Consider the following 25,709-nt stretch of genomic DNA (forward strand, 5'->3'; position numbering starts at 1 on the left):
CAGCTAAATAAGTACATCAATAATATCATAGAAAGAAAATTATTAGAATAATACACAATTTATTGAGGAATATAATAAAAGATATAGAACTACAATTATGAAGTAATAAGCAACTTACATTATAACTAAAATTTGAGAAATACTCACATTATTTATAATGAAAAGAGTTCATTTACTGAGAGAAAAATCTGATGATGACCGTAGCTCTTGTTCGAAACTACATTGGATGGACATTGCATCAATCCCTGTGTTGTCGTCAAGTACCATAAGCTGCTTGTCCTCCAAAATTTGAGACCTTGATGGATGTTTTGGATGTTGGTTGGGTTGCCACAGTACCTCGAGCTGTATCACCACTTCCTTCATTGTCGGCCGTTCTTCTCCTTTCAATCTCAGGCACAATTCTGTAAGGTTGGCAACGGCTTTGAGTTCTGTTTGGTGCCCCTCATTCACAACTTGGGGATCTAAAATCTCAAAGAGACGGTTCTCTTTCATAGAAGAATTAAAATATGCAATCAAACTACCCCCTTCAAACACCCTAGAGGAGATTAGTGGTTTTTGTCTTGTTAGCAATTCAGCTAGAATGACACCAAAGCTGTAGACATCACTTTTCTGGGTTAACCGGCCAGTGCTATAGTACTCGGGGTCTAAATACCCGTATGTACCTTGGATAGCTGTGGTCACGCCTGTTTGATCTATTTGCACAGATCTTGAGGCCCCAAAATCTGACACTTTTGCTGTGAAATAATCATCCAATAGAATGTTAGATGATTTTATGTCTCTGTGAAAAACCGATATAGAGGCGGATGAATGAAGATAGGAAATTGCTCCTGCAGCCTCAATGGCAATTCTTAACCGATGCTTCCATGTCAAGGAACAATGTTCCTCTACATGGAGATGATTAAAAAGTGTGCCGTTTGAGATGAACTCATAAACGAGCAACGGGACTTCGGTCTCTAGGCAACACCCATAAAGTTTCACAATGTTCCTATGGTTGATTTGTGAGAGAATGACCATTTCATTTATGAACTGATCGATTTCGGCCTGATCAACAATTTTGGACCGTTTTATGGCCACAACACGTTGATCCGACAAAATACCTTTATAAACTTCTCCATGACCTCCCCGACCAATAATGAGTGCATTATCGAAATTGTTTGTTGCTTTCTCCAGCTCATGTAATCTAAAATCTCTCATTTTTTGTGTTGAATCTTCATTGGAAGCAATTAGTTGTTGTAGAAGTAACCCCCGATTTTGAACGAAGAACTTCTGTTTTAACTGTTCCTTTTTTCTCTTTTCAAACAGTTTGATACGCTTGGCAATAACAAAATATAGTAAAATAATGCTTAGGGCAGTTACAAATCCCAGCAAGATCGTCATACCTACGTCCATAAATAAAGCAAGTTAGAAATAAGAAAGAAAGAAAGTTATTTTCCATAATTTTTTATTAACAAATCTAAACTCCTCCTATTTGTGGATTGTTTTATGTTTAGTTCAACCTTGCATGACATAGGAAGACAACTATTTGTCCAAGGCATACAACTTTGTTGGCGACTAAACTATTAAACTACATGGAGAAGAGTTAAAAGCACGATCGTTTGATTATATTAATGATCTGTTGTCAATTTAAAAAATTTCGGTTGATATCATTTTATTTTTTATAGTGATATTGATTACGATATATATGTCGTTTTGAATCATTAGATTTTGAAATGAAATGATAAGAATCAGTGTTCTAATATCTAAATAATAGGCTCAAGTGGCCCATTGAGTTATCAGTCTCCAAATGCTACACTATGAGAAATAACTGTAAAAAGGCACCGGGAGAGATCATGCTTTGAAACTTAATTTTGTATAGGACATTACTATTTGATACTTTGAAACTTTATTTGATGCCAAATTTTGTAATTAAGACTTTTACCGTTTTAGTTGATATAATAACATACCTATAATTTTGTCGGATGGTTTATTGTGATCAAATTTTGCCATTTCATGGTAACTAGGTAATATTTAGTTTCAGCATGCTGTATTAAATTTTTCATTTATCCTGAAAAGCATTTCTTGCTCTCTCTTTCCTTATATACTTGCAACACTATTCAAAACTTGATGAAAGTTATTTATCCTTAAAAAGTAATAACATACCTATAACTAGTGCGATGTTGAGATTGCATTCCCTGAGATTGTTACGATTTGTACGCCAAAGGAAAGGACAAGAGCAGTGATATCCTCCTTGATAATTGTGACACTTTCCTGGCTTGAAGCATTTATTTTCGTGGGCACATTCGTCAATGTCTGCATGGATATGACATAACATCTATAATTCTACATATTTATGAATTCTCTCTTTTTATATTTTTATTTTTTTTGTATATGCTGGACAGTTGATGTGGCAGCCACTAGAAATATTATAAGAAATGAAAAAAATAAAAATTAAAAAAGGAGATGATGAGCAGGAGAGAGTTAGAGATAGAAAGACCTTGGCAGCCTCCATGAAGGTAAGGATTGCCTTCATAACCATCAGAGCAGTTGCAGAGATAACCACGACCACTGACTCCGTTCCAGCACATACTGTTACTGCTAATGCATGCATAGGAGGATTTGTTTTTCTGTGCGATGTCGCATGTTGTGTTTCCTATGGACCAGTCGAACACCATTGGCAGAGTAGTATTTTTCAGCTCGTTTGTGGTGATGTAAGAGGTACGAAACTTGAACTCAGCCTCCTCCACCACCATAACATAGCTACAAGGACTAAACTTATATACCTCCGAGTTGTCGTACGATGGGTCAAAGTCACCATAAAACCGGTGTGCACCTTTGGGGATAGCTGTCTGGCAACAGCCAATTCCACTGCAGGATCCAGAGTTATTCAGGGTATCTAGGCTATCACACATAGAAAGGCACCCTACTGAGTACTTAGTAGTGGCGCCCAGGCTGAGATAGGCAAGTGCATTACACCCAATAACTGTAAATTTGTTCTTCTCAGTGTTGAGCTGGAATGGTGTGTCACCATAATTGCCACCTGCAGCAGCACAGTTACCTATACACACCGCCTTGTTGGGGTTTAATGCTGTAGTACTGTTGATCTCAGATTTGCCTTCCATTGTCAGGCTGTTGTAGCACTGTGGAGATATAATGTTGCTTGTACGTGCCTGGCCCAATGACAGGCTTATATTCAGAATCTTAACCTTAGAATTTGTCCCAAGGAAAGGATTTGGGTTACCATCAGATGTTTGACAAATGACATTGAATTCTTTAGAAAAGGAACAACTTGCGCCAATGCCAAATGGGTAAGGGATGGGAATTCCACCGCAGCTCTCTGTGCAATTGGGCAGAGCGATGATGTTGTTTGCAGATTCAGTGGTTTTGAACTGGAGGAGGAGGAGAAGAAGTTGGATTAATATCATTGGCAATAGAGTGTATAAGGTATGTACTAGTTGAAACGAGTTCCTTTTTGTTTCGCTCATGATATTCATATCTAGTTTCTATCAATGGATTGATGCTCCACTACTGCCTTTCGACGCCCTTTATATATAAAACATATGCAAGTTGATAATTGATTAATTTAATGAGTTAATTATTTAGAATATCAGTTGGAATATATATGTTGCTATCAGTTGGAATATATATGTCGTGTGTGGATACACCACCTGATAATGCGCGAAACTTTTTCCAATGAAATCTTCATAATCTTATTATAATAATATAGTTAATAGGCTAATTAATTTATTATAGACTTAAGTCCTCACGTATTAAGTTGGCCTTGTTCATGTACACATGCATGCATCGATCCCATGTTTAATAAAAAGCTAAATAAGCTTTTTTTTTAATAACATATATTTCAACTAATTTATATATATATAAAATAAGGAAAGTGGGGATTATGTAGCATTCTGCTGTCGATCGAAGCTGCATTGCTATGCCATAGCAAGGGTAGTTATACTAATTTAGTATACTCGAAATATATATAAATACACACACGCAGAATTTATTTATTAATCAAGCATTCAGATTTTATTGTGGCATAGCAACAGAGATTTTATTTTTCAATCAAGCATTCAGAAATGTTGACAAACAAGCATTCAGATTTTATTTTTCAATCACAAAAGTTACAAATACCGATCCGAATATTTTGCTCGAAATTTTTAAATAAATCTTCGTGTTCATCTCTTAATTTATTATTCACCTTCTATTTTTCATTACGCTCACTTTTTTTTTTTTTTAATGAATCTAGTACTGCCATCTTTTATTGTGCTTTTGAGAGTAGCAAAAAAGTAGTTGAGATTAATATTGAACAGCTTAACAGATAATTAGTGATTCAGAGTATATATTGAATTCAATTAAAATGGAATCAAAACTACATCTCGAATAAAGATGAACTCCATTAATTTTACTTTATTAGAGGGAATGATCACCAAATTATTCAAAAGTAGCTACAACCTAATTCAAGCGTATTAGTTGTTGTTGTGGCTCTGGGATCTAATTATTAAAGAAAAGTAATACTTGTTGAAACTTGATAGTTCTATGCTTGCTGTCGAATTCTCCTTTATTAGTACTTAAATTAATCGAAGAGATGAAACACCATGGATTAATGGTTTCATTCTTTGATACACCTGCATATAATTTCTAAATGTCATTTAATAGATATCCATATAGTTTAAATTTTCACGCAACTAAATGCAAATATAGTTTGAATCAACTCGAGGCAAAAATATTATTTCTCCTAAATTTTTGCTGACGTGTGTTTTTTTTTTGGGAATTTGAATTAATAAACATGGGTGTCAGAAATGCAAATGTTAAAATATTAGCAAATAAAAAATGGTAGATAAATTAATTAAATTTAGAAAATAAAACCGTTCTTTTTTTATGTATGTTGGTGTAGATGGGTGACAATTTTTTTTTTTGTGCTTTTTATGTATGGTGGCACATAATTTTCTAAATTCAGAGAGACAAAGGTTAAGAAGCACAATTGTCTCGGCTGAGTTCGAGAAAGGTTGACTGTTAGTTGTTGACCACTTCTCTTTGTTGTTTTTATTTCTTTCACTAATTAGTGATTACTAATCATACATGCCAGCGCTGGTAGCCTACCACTTCAATATATCACATTAACTCGTATGGAAATAATATAAAACTGAGGTAATTAAAGCATTCCAGAGTTAAATATGAAGACAGACAACCCTAATCCCTCCTCTGTTTGGATCACACTTCTCTACAATACTAGAATTGCCAAAATTCATCATTTAAATTGCTACTTTATTTTTTGATGGAAAAGCCCATAGGCTTAGTGTGTTTAGGAATTTGGTTAAAAAAAGGATCTTATTTTGATTTATTCTATTTAGTTATGAATTGTACCTTATATATATATATAGTCGTTGTTCTATCCAGCTGGCCACTAACCCTTTGGATAGGGAAATAAACCTCTTTATATCCACTAGTAGGCATCTTATACAAAATTGTTTAGAATATTAAATGGCTTAACGGCTAAGTGATTCAAAGTATTGCATTCAAAATAAATGGAATCAAAACTACATCTCGAATAAATTAAGATGAACTCCATTAGTTTCAATTGATTAGTGGGGATCTTCTGCCAGACTTTTATTGTGCTTTTAGAAAGTAGAAATTACTTTATTAGTGCGCCTCAACTTTAATTCCCTATTATAATAATGTTAAGGCTATGTTCTCCCAGAAAAGACCAAGACTTGACTTGGAGACTTGGAGACTTGGGGGTCAACCTCACGCCGTACTAATTTTGTCGATCGTGTTCATGCAATGGATGCATTGATCCCATGTTTAACAAAAAGTAGAACCATTATTTAAACTGTACTTCGAACTTCTACTAATAGATTGTGTTGAATTTGCAAGAATCAGAGAGTTGTATTGCGAGAAAAAATATGAATGAATTGTATTATTATGTTGTGTATTGATTTTTTTGTTACAACAGTCCTATGCTCTATATATTAATATTACAGGGTTATCTACTAGCCGTTTTGTTACCGTTGTCCCTATATTTGGGTATGCGTTATTTGATCTGAGCCGTTGATCAATGATGATATTATTTCTTGGATCACATCTCATTTTCAACAGATCAGAGAGAAATGTTGCCTTACAAGCATTCAGATATTTTTTTTCAACCACAAAATTACAAATATCTGAATATATATAATCTCCTCCAAATTTCTGATAAATTCATGTGCTTCTTCTTCATCTCTTTATTATTCGTCTTCTGTTTTTCATTACACTGATTACTAATTTTTTACTGAATCTAGTACTACCGGCTTCTATCATTTCTAAATTATGATATTTATATATTAAAGCATATATATACTCTTTGACAAACTTTCAATCTCACTCTTCCGGTGCTCCTTCAACTGATAGGTTTTGCGGTTCCAATGACAGGCCATAATACCATCCGGGACACTTCAACATGCCATGACAACGTCTGAGACGCTTCAACATAACAGAATAACACTGTCAGTAACACCTCAAATGTCCCAGACTTCTTCATATGAACTTGAAGTAATGTGAATCAATAAAGTTCTGTGCGATGTTTACAAAATGTGCTACAACTTCCATATTTTGAGTTTTCCCAGAAACATAAGGCGTTATGGTCAAACAGACGTGTCAAGGAGAAAAAATATGGTTAGAATTCTGGTGTTTTGAAATGTGTTGTGTGTTTCAGAAAAAAAAATATTTAGTGTGTATAGTAATTTGGTTAAAAAAGGACCTTATTTTGATTTATTCTATTTAATTATGAATTGTACCTTATATATAGTCGTTGTTCTATCCAGCTGACCACTTTCCCTTTGGATAGGGAAAGAAGCCTCTTTATATCCACTCTTAGGCATCTTATAAAAAGTAGATGAGAATATTGAACGGCTTAACAACTAAGTGATTCAAAGTTTTGCATTCAATTTAAATGGAATCAAAACTACATCTGGAATAAATTAAGATGAACACCACTTTTTTCAATTTATTAGTGAGAATCTTCAGCCAATATTTTAGAAAGTAGAACTTTGATGCCTATAATTAGTTGTTGATGGGTTTAATCATTTAAGTAAAGTAGTACTTGTTGAAACTTGCTAGTTTTACTTGCAGTCAAATTCTTCTTTATTAGTACTTAAATTGGAAATATGCATGAAGTTCATAGGTTGATGGTGTCATTCTTCAGATTTTAATAATATATTATGGATTGTTGGTGTCAATCATTGGCCATGTTTTTATTGACCAGCCCAGTTGTTTTTCAAAAGGTTGTGTACACTTCCAGCGCGGAGCACTTGTGTTTTTTTTTTTTTTTTTTTAAGTATTTTGTCTTCTAAAGTTAATAATACCATATTTATTCTTTTAAATTCTGGAAGACTCATGAATTTTTTCAATTATTATATTTTTTTTTATAATAATTAATTTCAATTTTGCAAAGTTCTAATTTTACATTTTTAAAATAAAATAAAACATGTAGTATGTATAACATAAATGTTCATCTTTTAATTGTGAGGCTTATAAAGATAAATAAATTATTTTTCTACTTGTGATTCACACTCAAATGTATAGTTAAAATGAATACAATCTAATATATGTGTCAACTTTAGTTTTCTTTTTCTATTTAACTATAGAGTTAATTTGAATATTGTCCAATTTAGCTATAGAGTGTTCTTTACCATGTACCATGCAACATAAAACCGTCTAGAAGAAAGCAGGTTGATACATCTGTACATCCTCAAATTAGAAAATTATTTTGTAAGAATTTATACCCTTCAAACTGCTCTCCAAATCAGGATATCTGTGGTGTACATGCTGGAATTCTGTCGGGACTGAATGTCAGAAGGGGAAAAAAGGAGACCGTAACAAAAATGAAATACGTAAGAAAAACATCAACAATTATAGTTTTTTTTTTTGAAAGCCTTGGCAGTGTCTGCCAATGGAACAATTATAGTTTGTAGGCTTCATATTGGTCCTGACACACCCGTAAGAAAAACAAAATTCGTGTTGGAAATGTATGAAACAACACAAATATGATTTGTTGTAGACGCTACAACCTATGAAGAAGGAACATAAAATGAAGAATGACATCAAAGTATCAAACACTGCTAGAAGAATTGTTCGCAACATGAACAGTGGAGCTCAAGCACGAAAGCTGTGAAGACCAAAACACATGCATACTTACAAAGGCATTGACATGAGGCAAATTCGAGCAATTCCGATCAGCAATTGGCACTGGCAACTTTGGATCAAGGAAGAGTGATAAAAATTTGTTAAAGTTGCTATGACTAGCAGCTTCTGAATGTGTATCACTTTTAAGACATTTCCTATAGTTAGCATATTTCTATAATTAGCAGAGTTAATTTAGGCAGTATGCATCAATTTTAGAACATAGTAGAGGTATTGGAGGTCTACCATTAATATTTGTATTAGGTATAGTAATTATGTAAGCAGGAGATGTATTGTATCGAAAGAAAGTGAATGAAAGAGTTTCTGTTTTTTGAGCAGTTTAGAAAATCCAATATTATCCAATATTTTCTTTGTATGAGACAGAATTGTACAAGACAGAGCAAAAAGTAGAAACATATTTTGGTAAAGTTTTTGCTGCGCGTACGTATAGCAAATTTTCCAACAATAAAAAGAGCATAACAAAGACCAACTACAAATTATTGTTGGGATACTAAGAGGAACATCAAGCAATTCATCTTTGACCTACAAGCTAAATTTGGTATTTTTTTTCATGTTCATGCCCGTGTGATAGAGCAGCCATTGCTACACATACACGTCTTGTATTCTCTAATATTCGTGAGCATTATCTAAGTACTTTCACACTTCAAGTGTTCCTTGAAGAAATGCATTTTTTATATCAATTTAGTAAAGATCTCAATCATTCTTTATGCAATGAAGAATATAATTCTCATGGTATTCATTTTGGCCACTGGTGCATAGGTTCCATCGTAATTAATACAATAGGTTTGGGTGTATCTTTTGGTTACCAATCTTACTTTATACCATTCTACAGTACCATCACTATTGTACTTGGTTTTATAAATCCATTTACATCTAATGAGTTTTTTAGTTTTAGGTAATGAAACAATTACCGAAGTTTTATTTTTTTTCATTATTCTATGGTTTATGCCAAATCGGATTGTTAATGGCTTCATCATAGTTATGTGGCTCTATTTCTTTTTGAAAGGATGTAATAAAAATTCCTTGATTAGAAGAAATATTTTCATAAGAAATATAATTTTGTATTAGGTAGTGTACCGTATATGTTGTGTAGTCCCTGAATCTTACAGTAGGTTATGGTGCTCATGATCTGGAGGATCTCCTCACGGTTTGTTCTTCCTCATTCTCATTATCATTGCTAGTACCCTCTAATTCTACTATTTGATCATTTATCTCGAGTTGTTCGGCTTCATGGTTGTGGTTTTGCTGAAGTAGGTATTTGACGTAAAACCAGTGTTTTGGTAATTGTCATTTTCTAGCGGTATTGAGGGTGGCATCATAGGGTTTTGGTAATTGGTATGGGAGTTTGTTGTTGTTTCTCTTTCTTTAAATTATGGTTCTTTCATTAAAATTTCATCTCTGGAAATGATTTTTTTTTAATTGAGTCATAAGATTTATAATCAAGTTTGTATTTTCTTTTAAATACGAACAAAACATACGCAACCAAATATCCTTAAATGATCACAATCCATTTTTCGTTGGTAAGGAATACCTTGAACATGTGTTGCATTGGATCAAAGGTAGCTGACCCGTTTGACCTGCTAGTGCCAGAAAGGGAGGCCTCCAGTTTGGCCCGAATGGAGAGAAATGCACAGCTTTCTCTCTAGAAAATTCCTTTTTTGCACCTTATTTTGATTTATTCTATTTCATTATGAATTGTACATTTGGTGGAAATAATTTCATACCCATACCTACAAAGAATGGCCTTACCCATACCCTACTTTTACCCATTAATAACTAACCTTACGCTACACTATCCTTACCCGTTAAAATTATTGGGTAACGAAATTGTAGCAGGTGAATAACGGATAATACTACTATAATAATTAGTTTGATTATATTTTACAAATAGAATACCAAAACTCATTTATTTCGCACATACGCAATGACATTACTAATAAAAAATAAAAATAAATGTGTAATCAATTTCTACTAAATTGTATTTTTTATAAAACAAGAGAATTAAAAAACAAAAATATATCTTTCAAAAAATTCAATTATTTAATTAAAGAACAAGACATGGAAATGTAAATAAGACGTTTAATATTTTTCTTACAACAAAAATAATTCACTAAATAACAAAAGTATTTATTGTTCAAACATTATCATATTATTATATTTTATAAAATTACCCTATAGGATAACGGGTATGAAATAGCCTTTACTCGTGCCCTTACCGTTTAGCAAACGAAAAAAATCGTTACCCATAAGCATTTCCAATAAGCTAATGAAGAAAAAAAAACTTAACCATACCTGTCTTATCGAATAAGGTACGGATCGGGTAAGCGGTTAAAAGACTATCATTGACACCCCTACTTGCTCTATCCAGCTGGCCACTATCCCTTTGGATAGCGAAAGAAACCTCTTTATATCCACTCGTAGGCATCTCATAAAAAGTAGTTGAGAATATTGAACGGCTTAACGGCTAAGTGATTCAAAGTACTGCCTTTAATTTTAAATGGAATCAAAACTACATCTCGAATAAATTAAGATGAAGTTTCAGTAGATAGTGGGAATCTTGAGCTAAAGTTTTAGAAAGTAGAACTTTGACACGTATTATTAGTTGTTGTTGGGTCTAATCTGTAAAGAAAACTAATACTTGTTGGAACTTGCTAGTTTTACTTGTAGTCAAATTCTTCTTTATTAGTACTTAAATCGGAAATATGCATGAAGTTCACTGATTGATGGTGTCATCCTTTATATATATATGAGTGAGCCTATGGTACTCTGTATAGTGCGGATTGATCCGTACTACGAATCAATATTTTTATTTTTAAAAACGTAACGGTCGATCCTAACTATTCCAAATGATCTTCCATATGAAATTGTACTAGTAAACAAAAATTTATATTTTTTAGAATTACTTTAGATGAGTAGAAAATCACTGTTTTTCGATGGTCCAAAATTTTCAAATCAAGTGATTTTATACCCATCTAAAAAAATAGTCAAATGAAAAATTTAGTTTACAACTACTATTCACATGAAGACCATATTGAATGGTTCAGATCGATTGTTAGAACATTTAAACCAAAAATTTATATCCATAGCGTGGACCAACACTAGTACATAAAACGTGACCATACAGTGCATATTATGCACGTTTACTCAAAATTCCCTCGAAATACCTGTCCAAAGAAATAAAATATTGTTCCAAAAATTTGCTCCAAAAATATAGTCAAATTGTATACAGTTTTACTGTTTACAACTGTGTATAAATGTGCTCCAACATTCATACATGGTTGTAAATAGTAAAACTGTGTACAATTTGACCATATTGTACATGGTTTTGTTTATTAAAAAATGTGTCTGAATATTGCATGTTTTTTATTCTATACATAAATATTGGCGTAGTGTAATTCAGCGCACACCTATTTGGCCCGTAGACATTATTTCTAAGTTCTAGCTAACAGCTCCGACTTGCCTTGCTTTGCCGTGTCCAAAGTGAGTGTCGTGTCATGCCGTGTTGTGTTCACTAGACATGACATTTAGTCGTACCGTACATAAAAACACCGTGACAGATCACAGGACAGCTAAGACCGCTGTGTCAAACCATGCTTCCACGTGTCCACATCCTTCTTCCCTCCCCTGCTCCGCCACATTCCCACTTGCCTCGCCCCAGACCCCTTGATAATTAAATATTACAAACCTTGATAATTATATATTTCTATAATTAGTCAGTACTATTGTTGGGCTGTGATACACTATTTCGATAAATATATCATCATAATCCAATACCGAAGACCAATACTCTAATGAACCATACAAATGAAAAACACATATTATAGAAATTCTAGTTAACTGATAGCAAAACAATTAGAATATCAAATCAAATTGCAATCGATAGTTCAACATCTCATGCGACATAGTCGGAATTCAAACCAAATCATAATAAATAGATAGCAGAAATTGACTAATAATAATAGTACTAAGTGTAATAATATTAGGAATAATATGAGTGGGATATTTTTGAGCGAGGGAGATGAGTAGCATAGTTAATATTTTCTTTGCATTTCTATGTCCGTGAATAGATAGGATAGAAGTGAATGATATTAGAATGATTTTATTGTTATAGACAAAGAGTGTATGTGAGAGAGAGAGAATACAGTGGCCAAGTGAAGTGCGTATCCTCTAAGATATCTCATATTTTGCATGACCGACTTGTTCTGTGCCTATTCAGTGATAGTGCAGGGACAGTATTAGTTGTGCTTTCAGATTCGTGCAGCACATTGAACTGTTGAGATATTAAAAAAAACATGCCAAATATGAGAATTTGGCCAAGTGAGAGAAAGATTGCTTTCAGATTCATGCAGAACATATGCGAGTTCGGCCAATTGAGAGAAAGAGTGAGTTAATTAATAAAACAACACGGAGGGAATATATATAGTAAAATGTACAACGGCTTATTAATGGATAAAGATTAATTTCGGAGAGATGCCAACTTTATTACAGCTTACATATAGTGCATAATTGAAGAGGTATCAATTACTGGGGTGATGATATTAATGTAAGTAGAATTACTACATGAACATAAACACTTTGATCATCTTTAATTATGCATTAGAAAATGCATCATAAGAGCAAAAGACCATTAAAGATCCCAAGAACTTGAAACAACATGATATTACATTAAATACTATAATTAAATTAAAACATAATACATAAGCGTACCTCTAGCATTCATGGTGGTCAACAAGCAAGTACTTCAATGATGATCGCAAACCCTAGATCCTTCGAGGTTGCGCCGGGTCGATTTCTCTCTCTCGCTCTGTTTCACTTTTGCTAATGGAGAGCAAAATCCTTTTAATGGTTGTATGTGAGAATATGTAGAGAGAGGATCAGCCAGGACTCTAATTTATACCCTACACTCATTCTATCCATCAACGATATGAGTGGGGATGAGTGGGCGGTTAATCCATAAATAGATATCCAATTATAATTCATGTAACCATTCTCCAAAAATATATATACATATATAAATTGATATGTTTAATAAATAGGTTACTCAAAATAGGATTCCATAAATAGATTCTAGAAATAGAATAACTGAATATTCTAACTTTAATAGAATAACTGAATATTCTAACATTCTCCCACTTATTCAGTAATTCGTAATGAATATAACTTTAATAACATATATTAACTTTAAGACTAGTGATAATATATATGCAATATATTCCATAATTTTGGTATGACATAATGTTTATCCTTAATCAAAATCAAAATGAGTCATGGCGGTTGTGAGTCAGTATATCGACTCATTCCCTTCCATGTACCACAATATTAATCCAAATTAATATAAACCATAAGGGTTTTAACATAATGATCCCTTTAATTGTTCTTGCAAAGAACTGATTATTATTTAAATATAACAATAAGGTATACCAACATAAGTAAATAACAATCAAATAGAAACAAACAAACAATGAACTCTTTAATAATATTAATTCAAAGTTTTACAAATAACAAAATCATGCACACTCAACTAAACCCATATTTACGACATGCTCCATAAATGTCTTGGGCGCTAATCCTTTGGTTAAGGGATCAACTATCATTTTGTCGGTGCTTATATGTTGAATCGTAATTGTTCGCTTCTGCACTTCTTCTTTCACAGCCAGGTACTTTATTTCCATGTGCTTTGCACCTTTAGAGTACCGGTCGTTCTTACTGAAGAAGACTGCTGCGGCGTTGTCACAATAAATTTTCAGCGGCTTGGCGATACTGTCAACATACCCAAGCCCTGAAATAAAATTCCGCAGCCATAATCCTTGTATCGTGGCCTCAAAGCAAGCCACGAATTCGGCTTCCATAGTGGATGCAGCGATAATAGTCTGCTTCGCACTTTTCCATGAGACTGCTCCTCCTGCTAATAGATACACAAAGCCACCTGTGGACTTGCGTGTGTCAATGCATCCGGCATAATCTGAATCTGAGTATCCGATTGTTTCTAAGCAATCGGTCTTCCTGTAGGTTAACATAAGATTCTTCGTTCCTTGAAAATAGCGGAGTATCTTTTTCGCCGCTTTCCAATGTTCCATCCCTGGGTTGCTTTGAAATCTGCCAAGTATGCCTACGGCAAAGCTTATGTCTGGTCTTGTACATGTCTGGGCATACATTAGGCTACCAACCACAGACGCGTAAGGGATGTTTTTCATTTCTGATTTCTCCAATTCGTTCTTAGGACATTGAAACAATCCAAACTTGTCCCCTTTCTGAATTGGCACTGACCCACTTGAGCATTTATCCATATTGTATCTCTCAAGAATTTCATTTATATATGTTTTCTGAGACAAACCTAACAATCCTTGTGATCTATCGCGGAATATTTCAATTCCGATCACATAGTTTGCCTCGCCCATATCTTTCATTTCAAAATTCTTTGAGAGAAATTTCTTGGTTTGATGTAACATACCAAGATCATTAGTGGCCAACAAAATATCGTCAACATATAAGACTAGAAACATTATCTTACTTCCACTGACTTTGGTATATATACAACGGTCAACGATGTTTTCTTTAAAACCAAAAGACGTAATAACATCGTTGAACTTAAGATACCATTGTCGTGAGGCTTGTTTTAGCCCATATAGTGACCTTTTCAATTTGCAAACCTTGTGTTCCTTCGCCCCAATTGAAAAGCCCTCAGGCTGATCCATGTACACTTCTTCCTCTAACTCGCCATTTAGAAAAGCTGTCTTGACATCCATTTGATGTAGCTCTAAGTCATAATGAGCTACCAAAGCTAAGACTATTCTGAGAGAATCCTTTTTCGATACGGGCGAAAAGGTTTCATTGTAGTCAATGCCATCTTTCTGAGTAAAACCTTTAGCAACAAGTCTCGCTTTATATCATTCGATTTTGCCTTTAGAATCACGTTTGATCTTGAAGATCCATTTACATCCAACTTTCTTGGAACCGTGAGGCAAATCAACGAGATCCCAAACTTGATTTTTATCCATTGATTTTATCTCTTCGTTCATAGCATTTACCCAATGTTCTGAGTCTTCACTTTGTATGGCTTTAGTGTAGGAAACAAGGTCGTCAATACTTGAATCAATTTCTAATTCATTGAAGTACACATAATCATCTATTTGATTTTGTTTACGCTCACGTGCGGAGCGTCTCAATTCAATAGGTTGGGGTTGTACTATCTCTTCGTTAACGACATCATTTATGGAAATTTCCTCATTCTCAGTTTGTTGTTCCAAATTGACATTAAGTTGCGGAGCAACATTTGAAACAGCTATTTTCGAAATCATGGGCATTTGTACAATAATAGGTACAATGTCTTGCCGTGTGACTTCCTGAATGTCAACACTTGGTTGACTTGAACTCCCACTGTTTTCATCATTTTCGATGAATTTAGCATTTCCGGATTCTACAATTCTCGTACTATGGTTAGGACAATAAAAACAGTACCCTTTTGATTTTTCTGGATAACCAATAAAATAAACACTGATGGTTCGGAAATCCAATTTCTTTTCATGTGGATTGTAAATTCTTACTTCCGCTGGACAGCCCCAAACATGTAAATGCCTTAAACTCGGTTTCCTTCCCGTCCATAACTCAAAAGGAGTAGTTTCAACGGACTTACTAGGAACTCTATTCAACAAATACATGGCTGTCTTTAAAGCGTACATCCACAAATACTTAGGTACATTAGCATGACTTAACATGCTTCTAACCATTTCAATTAAAGTACGATTCCTACGTTCGGCGACACCATTTTGTTGTGGTGTGCCTGGCATTGTGTATTGCGCAACAATGCCTCGCTTTTCTAAAAATTTAGCGAATGGACCAGGATTTTGACCCGATTCGTCATACTTTCCATAATACTCACCACCCCGGTCAGATCTAATAATCTTCACTTTTCGTTCCAGTTGCCTTTCAACCTCAGTGACGAAAATTTCGAGAGCGTCAACTGATTGAGATTTTTCATGCAAAAGGTAAATGAATCCGTAACGTGAGTAATCATCGATAAAGGTGATGAAGTATTTTTCTTTACTAAAGGAGGGGACGTCAAACGGACCACATATATCAGTATGGATAATTTCTAATAATTGTGAACTTCTTGTGGCGCCTTTCTTTGATTGTTTGATTTGTTTCCCTTTAATACAATCAATGAATGTTCCAAAATTTGTAAAGTCTAAGTTCGGAAGAACCTCGTTCTTTACAAGACGTTGGATTCGGTCTTTGGATATATGATCAAGTCTTTTATGCCACAAGTAAGCCGAATTATCATTTATGTTAGCTCGTTTAATTCCTACGTTAAAATGCACAGTACATAGAGATTGGACAAAAACATTATCAAGACAAAGCTTGTAAAATCCATCAACTAAAATTCCATTACCAATCACACAATTGTTTTTACATACATAACAACAATTTGAACCAAAGTTAACTTCATAACCTAAATTATCAAGTTTAGATACAGAGATTAAATTCCTACTAAAAGTAGGTACATAAAGTGTATGAAGTAAATCTAAAGTACAGCCGGTGTCAGTAATGAGTCGATACGTTCCAACTCCCGCAACTGGTACTCTTTCTTTACTTCCCGTCATCACTGATCTCTCATTTAGACTTGTGGTATGGATTGAAAGGAATCCCTGCATGTTATTAGAAATGTGAGTGCTAGAACCAGAATCAAACCACCAGGTGTTATTAGGAACATCAATAAAATGAGATTCAAAACATACTAAGGCACTATTCATACCTTTCTTTTCGAACCATTTGCGACGCTTCATGCAATCTTTCTGGAAATGCCCAACTTTCTTGCAAAAGTTGCACCTTTCCTTGCTTGTCTTTTTGAATGTTCCTTTAGAATCTTTCTGGGTTGGAGAACCCTTTTTCTTTCCTTTTCCACCACCTGATTTCTTGACGTTGCTTGTGCTAGTGCCATTATGGTTCACAAGGTGGACCGCGGGAGGCTTGTTATCTTTGATTCTTTGCTCCTCTTGGATCAACATTCCAGACAATTCATGAACTGTCCACTTATCTTTAAGTGTGTTGTAGTTCATTTGGAATGGTCCATACTGATCAAAAGACAAAGAATTGATTATAAACTGAACCAAAAATGGTTCCTCCACGGTCATCCCGACACCCTTGAGTTTTGAGGCTAAGGATGTCATCTCAAGTATGTGCTGGTGCATAGTAAGACTGCCATCATATTTCATGGTGGTCAGTTTTGACATTAGCGTACTTGCAACACTCTTATCAGCACTTTGAGATTGTGCTTTAACACTTTCTAAAAAGTCCTTGGCACTTTCAGTAGTCGGAAGCGAAATTTTGACATTAGTTGCCACAGTCATCTTAAGAAACATCAATGCCATTCTGTTTTGTTTCTCCCAACCAGCCATTAGAGCCTTTTCTTCAGCGTTGCTAGAGTTAGTAAGAGCAGCGGGCTTTTTGGTTAGGATGGCATCCTCAAGATCCATTGAGCCAAGTGCAAACTGCACTTGTTCATCCCATTCTGTAAAGTTGAGTCCATTAAAGGTCACAACTGACTGAACCATTGATGCGAATCCGGCACCGGCAGGAGTGAAACCTTTATTTAGAAAAATTATGAAGAATAATTAGATTTCAAGTGGTAATTATAAAATAGATATTTTCATCTTATTTTATAAAATAATTACTCTAATTCTTTAGGATCAAGCTTCTTTGCATCTACCTTTAAGATCAAACTCGATAATATGACAAGAAACTAAAGAAAATCCTTACGTGAAACTTTTAATATCCTTTTATTTATCTTCATAACCCGTTCGGCCAGTTGTCTAAGTCTTGAAATCACAACCAGGAAAGTCAGGGAGCACTTGGCTCTGCTACGAGTTCCGACTTTCCTAGACATTGCTTCATCCTTAAGTTAGTACAACAGCTCTTACTAAGGTTTTTTTTTTTTTTTTTTTTTTTTTTTTTTTGAGTTAAGAAAATTCTCTTGTTTACTATTAGTTAAACTTTAAGTAATTATACTTATTTTAACTTTTATTAGGGAGATAGTAAAGAAAGAACACTTTAAGAGGTAAGAAGGCTTTAATGTAAGTATAATTAGGAAGAGATATTAGAAGATGTACGTTAATGCTTTGAATCTTCTAATTTAACCTTAATTCAGATTTAGGAGCAGTGACGTAAGATAAACCCTAATCACCCTTTGGGGCTAATTAAGATCTACAACCTAATAATATAATATATCTAATATATATTATATAACACTAGATGCTAACAAATTAAGATCTACAACCTAATAATATAATATATCTAATATATATTATATAACACTAGATCCTAACAAATTAAGATCTACAACCTAATAATATAATATATCTAATATATATTATATAACACTTTAATTAGTAATTTTATTGGTGTCTCATCGTGCCACCTTTGGATATACACAATTGACAATAACGTAAATTACTTGCAACTTTAATGTATAAATCATAAGAACGACGTATCTACCTTTGGGAGTATACTTAATGTCTCATGATTTAATACGATAGCAATAAAAGAAAAGAAAAAATAAATAAAACTACATTATTGAAGCACTTTAATTAGCAATTTCGTTGGTGTTCTATTGTGCTACCTTTGGGCATACACAATTTTACATAATAACGGAAGTTGCTTGCACTTTTAATGTGTTTAATCATAAGGGCGGCAGACCTACCTTTGGGAGTATCCTTAATGCCTTATGAATTAACACGCAATTCAATTCAATATCTATATGATGATTAAATATCATATCACATAAAATAATCATTCAAATTATTCTTTCAAGTCTAACCCTAACTTCCCCATAAACTTGCAATTCAATTGGGGATTATCAATTTTACAAGTTCTAATTTTATAGATTAATCTATAATAGTTTAATTACAGAAATTTAATGAATATTATGAAGTTTCCAAGCAAGGCTCTGATACCACATGTAAGTAGAATTACTATATGAACATAAACACTTTGATCATCTTTAATTATGCATTAGAAAATGCATCATAAGAGCAAAAGACCATTAAAGATCCCAAGAACTTGAAACAACATGATATTACATTAAATACTATAATTAAATTAAAACATAATACATAAGCGTACCTCTAGCATTCATGGTGGTCAACAAGCAAGTACTTCAATGATGATCGCAAACCCTAGATCCTTCGAGGTTGCGCCGGGTCGATTTCTCTCTCTCGCTTTGTTTCACTTTTGCTAATGGAGAGCAAAATCCTTTTAATGGTTGTATGTGAGAATATGTAGAGAGAGGATCAGCCAGGACTCTAATTTATACCCTACACTCATTCTATCCATCAACGATATGAGTGGGGATGAGTGGGCGGTTAATCCATAAATAGATATCCAATTATAATTCATGTAACCATTCTCCAAAAATATATATACATATATAAATTGATATGTTTAATAAATAGGTTACTCAAAATAGGATTCCATAAATAGATTCTAGAAATAGAATAACTGAATATTCTAACTTTAATAGAATAACTGAATATTCTAACAATTAAAATAACTTAATTTTATATTGACACAACATCATCAAAATATTGTATTATATAAGACAATTTTACCCTTCATTAAGTGTTTCCTTTAAAAACCAATTCTCTCTCATATGTTAGCACAAAATTGTTTTTCCTTAAAAGTTATGTTTTATAAAGTATGTTACTTCATAAAAAATATGTTTTTTTTTATCTTATATTATTTTAAAATATGCTCCTTAAAAGTTACAATAAAATATGTTTATAAACTTTATGTTATCGTATAATAAGTATTCATTATTTATTTTAATCAAATGTTTAAGATTTTTTGAGAAAATTACAACAGTTAATTGATTTTATTATATTATTAAAATTTATTAACATTGTATATATCGATTTATTTTATACAACTTCACAAAAAAATATTTAACAATCTACTATAAAAAATTGTCTATTAACATTTTATCTTCTTTTTTTTACGCAATAACACTAAGAAAACAACATTATTATTTATATAAAAAAATATATTGAAAGCAAATTATCATGAATAATTTGACATTCAACTTATAATTAAAATAATAAATTAAAAGTACAGCAAAAGACTACAAACTAACAAATTTATTTGGTCGCAATCCGCAAATTGTTAGCATCATAGCCTTTAGCACCATATAATTAAATAACGAACAACAAGAAGTATATCATCACGATTTTCAAACTTCAAATTAAGAAGTTGATTGCTTTCATTTGCATAATTCAAAAATTGATTTTCAAGGTTTTCTTCTGATAAGTTAGGGGATTGATAGATCTATTCAATTAACAAATATAAATTAATTACAAAACATCAATAAAAAAAATTGCTAACAATTTTAATTAAAATAGACTAATAGATTATAAGTATCAAAATAAAGAAAAAGAAAAAACATTTTAAAAATTAAAAAAAAATATTTGAATTGGAATATATCATATATTAAAGCAAGTGTATCTTAATATAATAAAAAAAATTTACAAAAAAAGTTAAATACGTACCATGAGTGAGGAGTCATGAGAAAAAGGAAAGATCATCAAATTTATGTAGCTTATGATTTTACATGAATGCAAAATATAAAAAAAGGGGAAAAGAATCTAGTAATTATGGAAACTAAATAATTTAATGATCACTATATTAATTACATTATGAACAAAATGGTAGTTAGAGAAACATTTAATTAGGGTTAAAATTGTCCATACATTAATTTTTTTATAAAATTGTTGTGTTAATATAAACGTGTGTAGTGTCGATAAGCTGTTGAATATTTTGTAAGAAACCTTTAATAGAAAGTTTATAATAAATAACAAAATTATTGGATGAGTCAATATAATTGTATAATCATCAAGGAGGCGGGTTGATATTTTATAAGCTTCTGTGAACATTTTCAATTTTCCAAGATATATATTAGTGTAACTTTTGTAATTAAAAATTGTTCAAAGTAATTAAATGAATAGCTTGAAAAGATAAGTAACGAAGATATATTATCTTCATGATATAATTGATAAGTGAAATGATATACATATAATATTATATTATTTTTTTAAGAGGTGCTATAGTTTTTAGCTTTAAAAATAAAATATTTTATCAAAAGACCTACAATTTTATTTATTAAGAAAAATTCTTAAAAGCATAAATAATAATACTTTATTTTTCCGAGATGTTACAAAATTGGATCAAGCCTTATTTATTACAGATCCACCAGTAGATTGAAGCAACTTTGCTTTTAGTTCAAAATTGATGAATAACTAGAAATGGATACATTGCAGAAAATAAAAATTGACAATTACTCAAAGTCAGTATTCAAAGTACACCAACAGTATTACACAAAGAAATATTAAGAATAATACATAATTTGTACAGGAATATAAGAAAAGGTAAAAAGAAATACAATTATCAAGTAACTAATTAGCAACTCACATTACACCTAAAATTTTATAATTACTCGTATTATTTTATCGAAAAGAGTTCATTTAACGAGGGAAATAAGATGATGATTGTGGTTCTTCTTCAAAACTACATTGTAAGTTGGTATCAATTCCCGCGTTGGAGTCAAGTAGCATAAGCTGCGTCTCCTTCAAACTATGGGACCTCCAAGGATGTTTTGGCTGTTGTTTGGACTGCCACAAGACCTCGAGCCGTACCTCCACCTCCTTCATTGTTGGTCTTTCCTCTCCTTTCATTCTCAGGCACATTTGTGCAAGCTTGGCAACGGCTTCGAGTTCAGTTCGGTGCCCCTCATTCACAACTTGGGGATCCAAAACCTCAAATAGACGGTTATCTTCCATAGCAGAACTAAAATATGCACTGAGGCTACCCCCTTCATACACCCTAGAGGAGATCAATGGTTTTCGTCTTGTTAGCAATTCAGCTAGAATTACACCAAAGCTGTAGACATCACTTTTTGGGGTTAACCGGCCAGTGTACCAGTACTCAGGGTCCAAATACCCGTGCGTCCCTTGGATAGCTGTAGTCACGCCCGTTTGATCTATATGTACAGATCTTGAGGCCCCAAAATCTGACACTTTTGCTGTGAAATAATCATCCAATAGAATATTTGATGATTTTATGTCTCTATGAAAAACCGATATAGAGGCGGATGAATGAAGATAGGAAATTGCTCCCGCAGCCTCAACGGAAATTCTTAACCGATGCTTCCATGTCAAGGAACAATGTTCCTCTACATGGAGATGATTAAAAAGTGTTCCGTTCGAGATGAACTCATGAACGAGTAATGGGACTTCAGTCTCTAAGCAACACCCATAGAGTTTCACAACGTTCCTATGGTTGATTTGTGAGAGAATGACCACTTCATTTATGAACTGATCGATTTCAGCCCGATCAATAATTTTGGACCTTTTGATGGCCACAACATGTTGATCCGATAAAATACCTTTATAAACTTGTCCATGACCTCCCCGACCAATAATGAGTGCACTATCGAAATTGTTTGTTGCTTTCTCCAGCTCATGTAATCTAAAATCTCTCGTTTTTTGTGTTGTATCTTCATGGGAATCTATTAGTTGTTTTAGAACCCCCGATTTTGAACAAAGAACTTATGTTTTAACTTTTCCTGTTTTCTCTTTTCAAACAGTTTGATACGCTTGGCAATAATAAAATATAGTAAAATAATGCTTAGTGCAGTTACAAATCCCAGCAAGATCGTCATACCTACGAACATAAATAAATCAAGTTAGAAGTAAGAAAGAAAGAAAGTTATTTTTCGTCATTTTTTATTAACAAATCAAAATTCCTCCTATTTGTGGATTGTTTTATGTTTAGTTCAACCTTGCATGACATAGGTAGACAACTATTTGTCCAAGGTATACTACTTTGTTGGCGAGTAAACTATTAAACTACATCGAGAAGAGTTAAACGACACGATCGTTTGATTATATTAATGCTCTGTTGTCAATTTAAAAAATTTTGGTTGATACCATTATATTTTTTTTAGTGATATTGATAATGATATAATGTCGTTTTGAATCATTAGATTTTGGAATGAAATGGTAAGAATCAGTGTTCTAATATCTAAATAATAGACTCAAGCGGTCCATTGTGTTATAGTCCGAAAATTTTAAATTATTAATTAGCTAACAATTTATAAATTACGCTAATTAAAATTTTGAGTTAGTTAAAGAATGAATTAAAATTGGGGATACAATTATTAAACCAACGTACAGATTTCAAATTTGTAAATTATATATGAAAAATTTATTCGAAGCATTAGATTCCGAATAAATGAACGCAATGATGAAATGGTAAGTACACACTTACGTGAAATGAAATTATAAAATTTATGACGTATTTAGAGATAAAGACTTCAGAAAATAATATATTAATTAAATTTAAAGAAAATTATAAAATAATAACTATTAATCAAAATTAGACTAAGCTCATAATTCAATTATAAATTTAAAATAACGAAAAGTTCGTGCAAATGTTGGACGTAAATTCCCGTTGATTTTTGTTATATAATTGGAATGTCTAGTTTCATTTAATTGTTAAATGAAGTTAGAAAATTGGAAATAATCTGACCATTCGATTAAATAATTCCATATCATAATGTAATGTAAAATAGATATGAATTATGTTAGAATTAAGTAATTTCATAAAAATAAAAATATTAATCAGAAATTTATAAAAGTTGGATGAAGTTATAAGAATTTCAAATTTAAAATCACGAACATTCGAATCCTCGTACTAAAATTGTAAACGTAAATTTTCGTTGAGTTTGTTTGATTGACGCATTTTTATTCCTTTAGATATGATCAAAATAGATATCAAAATTTTGAAATATCTCAACCACTCAAATACGATCCGCATGAGTCTTAAAACAGTTTAAAATTGAGAGGGATTGGGAATAAACCAAATTGGATTTTGTTTGGAGTCCGCACCCTACCCCTCCATTTCCCCTCCCTCCTCTCCCTCTCTGACAGAATTTCGTCTAATTTTGTAATTAAAATTTTCGGTGACTGACTATCAGTCTCAAAATGCTTTGTTCTGCTAATTTTGTCGGACGGTTTATTGTGCTCAGATTTTACCGTCTCATGGTAACTAGGCAATATTTAGTTTCAGCAAGCTGTATTAATTTTTCATTTATCCTGAAAAGCATTTCTTGCTCTCTCTTTCCATATATACTTGCAACACTATTCAAAACTTGATAAAAGTTATTTATCCTGAAAAAGTAATAACATACCTATAACTAGTGCGATGTTGAGATTGCATTCTCTGGGATTGTTACGATTTGTACGCCAAATGAAAGGACAAGAGCAGTGATATCCTCCTTGATAATTGTGACACTTTCCTGGCTTGGCGCATGTATTTTCATTGGCACATTCATCGATGTCTGCATGGATATGACACAACATCTATAAGCCTACATATTTATGAATTCTCTCTTTTTATATTTTTAATCTTTTTTGTATATACTGGACATTCGACGTAGCTGCCACCAGAAAGATTATAAAAAATGAAAAAAATCAAAATGAAAAAAAAAAGATGACGAGAAGGAGAGAGTCAGAGAAAGAAAGACCTTGGCAGCCTCCATGAAGGTAAGGATTGCCTTCATAACCATGGGAGCAGTTGCAGAGATAACCACGACCACCGGATCTGTTCCAGCACATACTGTTACTGCTAATGCATGCATAGGAGGATTTGTTTTCCTGTGCGATGTTGCATGTCGTGTTTCCTATGGACCAGTCGAACACCATTGGCAGAGTAGCATTTTCCAGCTCGTTTGTCGTTACGTAAGAGGTACGAAACTTGAACTCAGCCTCCTCCACCACCATAACATAGCTGCAAGGACTAAACTCATATACCTCCGAGTTGTTGTACAATGGGTCAAAGTCACCATAAAACCGGTGTGCATCTTTGGGGATAGCTGTCTGGCAACAGCCAATTCCACTGCAGGATTCAGAGTTAATCAGGGCCTCTCGGCTATCACACATAGAAAGGCACCCTACTGAGTAATTAGTAGTAGCACCCAGGCGGAGATAGGCAAGTGCATTACACCCAATAACTGTAAATTTGTTCTTATCAGTGTTGAGCTGGAATGGTGTGTCACCATAATCGGCAAGTGTACCATCATGACACCCACTGTTGTAGAAAGGTCCATCACACCTGCTACTAGTGTAAGGTCTCCCTTTGTAGTAGCACTGTGGAGATATAATGTTGCTTGTGCGTGCCTGGCCCAATGACAGGGATATATTCAGAATCTTAACCTTAGAATTTGTCCCAAGGAAAGGATTTTGTTTATCATCAGATATCTCACAAATGACATTGAATTCTTTAGACAAGGAGCAATTTGTGCCAATGCCAAATGGGTAAGGGATGGGAATTTCACCACAGCTCTCTGAGCATCCGGGCAGAGCGATGATGTTGTTTGCAGACTCAGTGGTTTTGAACTGGAGGAGAAGTTGGATTAATATCATTGGCAACACAGTGTATAAAGTATGTACTAGTTGAAACGAGTCCCTTTTTGTTTCGCTCATGATATTCATATCTAGTTTCTA

The 25,709-nt window shown here is 33.1% G+C and overlaps 2 protein-coding genes and 1 pseudogene across 2 annotated transcripts in view; all 3 read right to left on the minus strand.

Annotated features, from left to right (window-relative positions):
• Positions 1-3,478, minus strand: part of LOC144546493 (wall-associated receptor kinase 2-like) — a 46,846-nt gene extending 43,368 nt beyond the window's left edge. The window contains exon 1 of the mRNA XM_078295044.1: positions 2,474-3,478. Coding sequence (XP_078151170.1) covers positions 2,474-3,470 — 997 coding nt within the window. The 5' untranslated portion in view covers positions 3,471-3,478. The remainder of the gene's footprint in view (positions 1-2,473) is intronic.
• On the minus strand, positions 1-25,709 carry LOC144546498 (wall-associated receptor kinase 5-like). The gene is made up of 3 exons (XM_078295049.1): positions 24,731-25,709; positions 24,395-24,544; positions 1-1,379 (listed from the first exon to the last, which is right to left on the minus strand). Exons 1-3 carry the CDS (start codon positions 25,695-25,697, stop codon positions 169-171), a joined length of 2,328 nt encoding a protein of 775 aa, XP_078151175.1. The 5' UTR covers positions 25,698-25,709; the 3' UTR covers positions 1-168.
• Positions 21,459-24,247, minus strand: LOC144546082 (wall-associated receptor kinase 5 pseudogene; annotated as a pseudogene).

This window comes from Carex rostrata, chromosome 29 (assembly GCF_964058835.1).
Source record: "Carex rostrata chromosome 29, lpCarRost1.2, whole genome shotgun sequence".
In the NCBI taxonomy this organism is placed as follows: domain Eukaryota; kingdom Viridiplantae; phylum Streptophyta; class Magnoliopsida; order Poales; family Cyperaceae; genus Carex; species Carex rostrata.

Bases quoted from the DNA above. Each gene is read 5' to 3' on its own strand.
- LOC144546498 (XM_078295049.1), bottom strand. From the start codon at position 25,697: ATGAATATCATGAGCGAAACAAAAAGGGACTCGTTTCAACTAGTACAT. The intron at 24,545-24,730 runs GTCTTTCTTTCT...ATATCCATGCAG, and splicing joins CCTTCATGGAGGCTGCCAAG to ACATCGATGAATGTGCCAAT. The intron at 1,380-24,394 runs GTATGTTATTAC...TTATGGACGTAG, and splicing joins CAACATCGCACTAGTTATAG to GTATGACGATCTTGCTGGGA.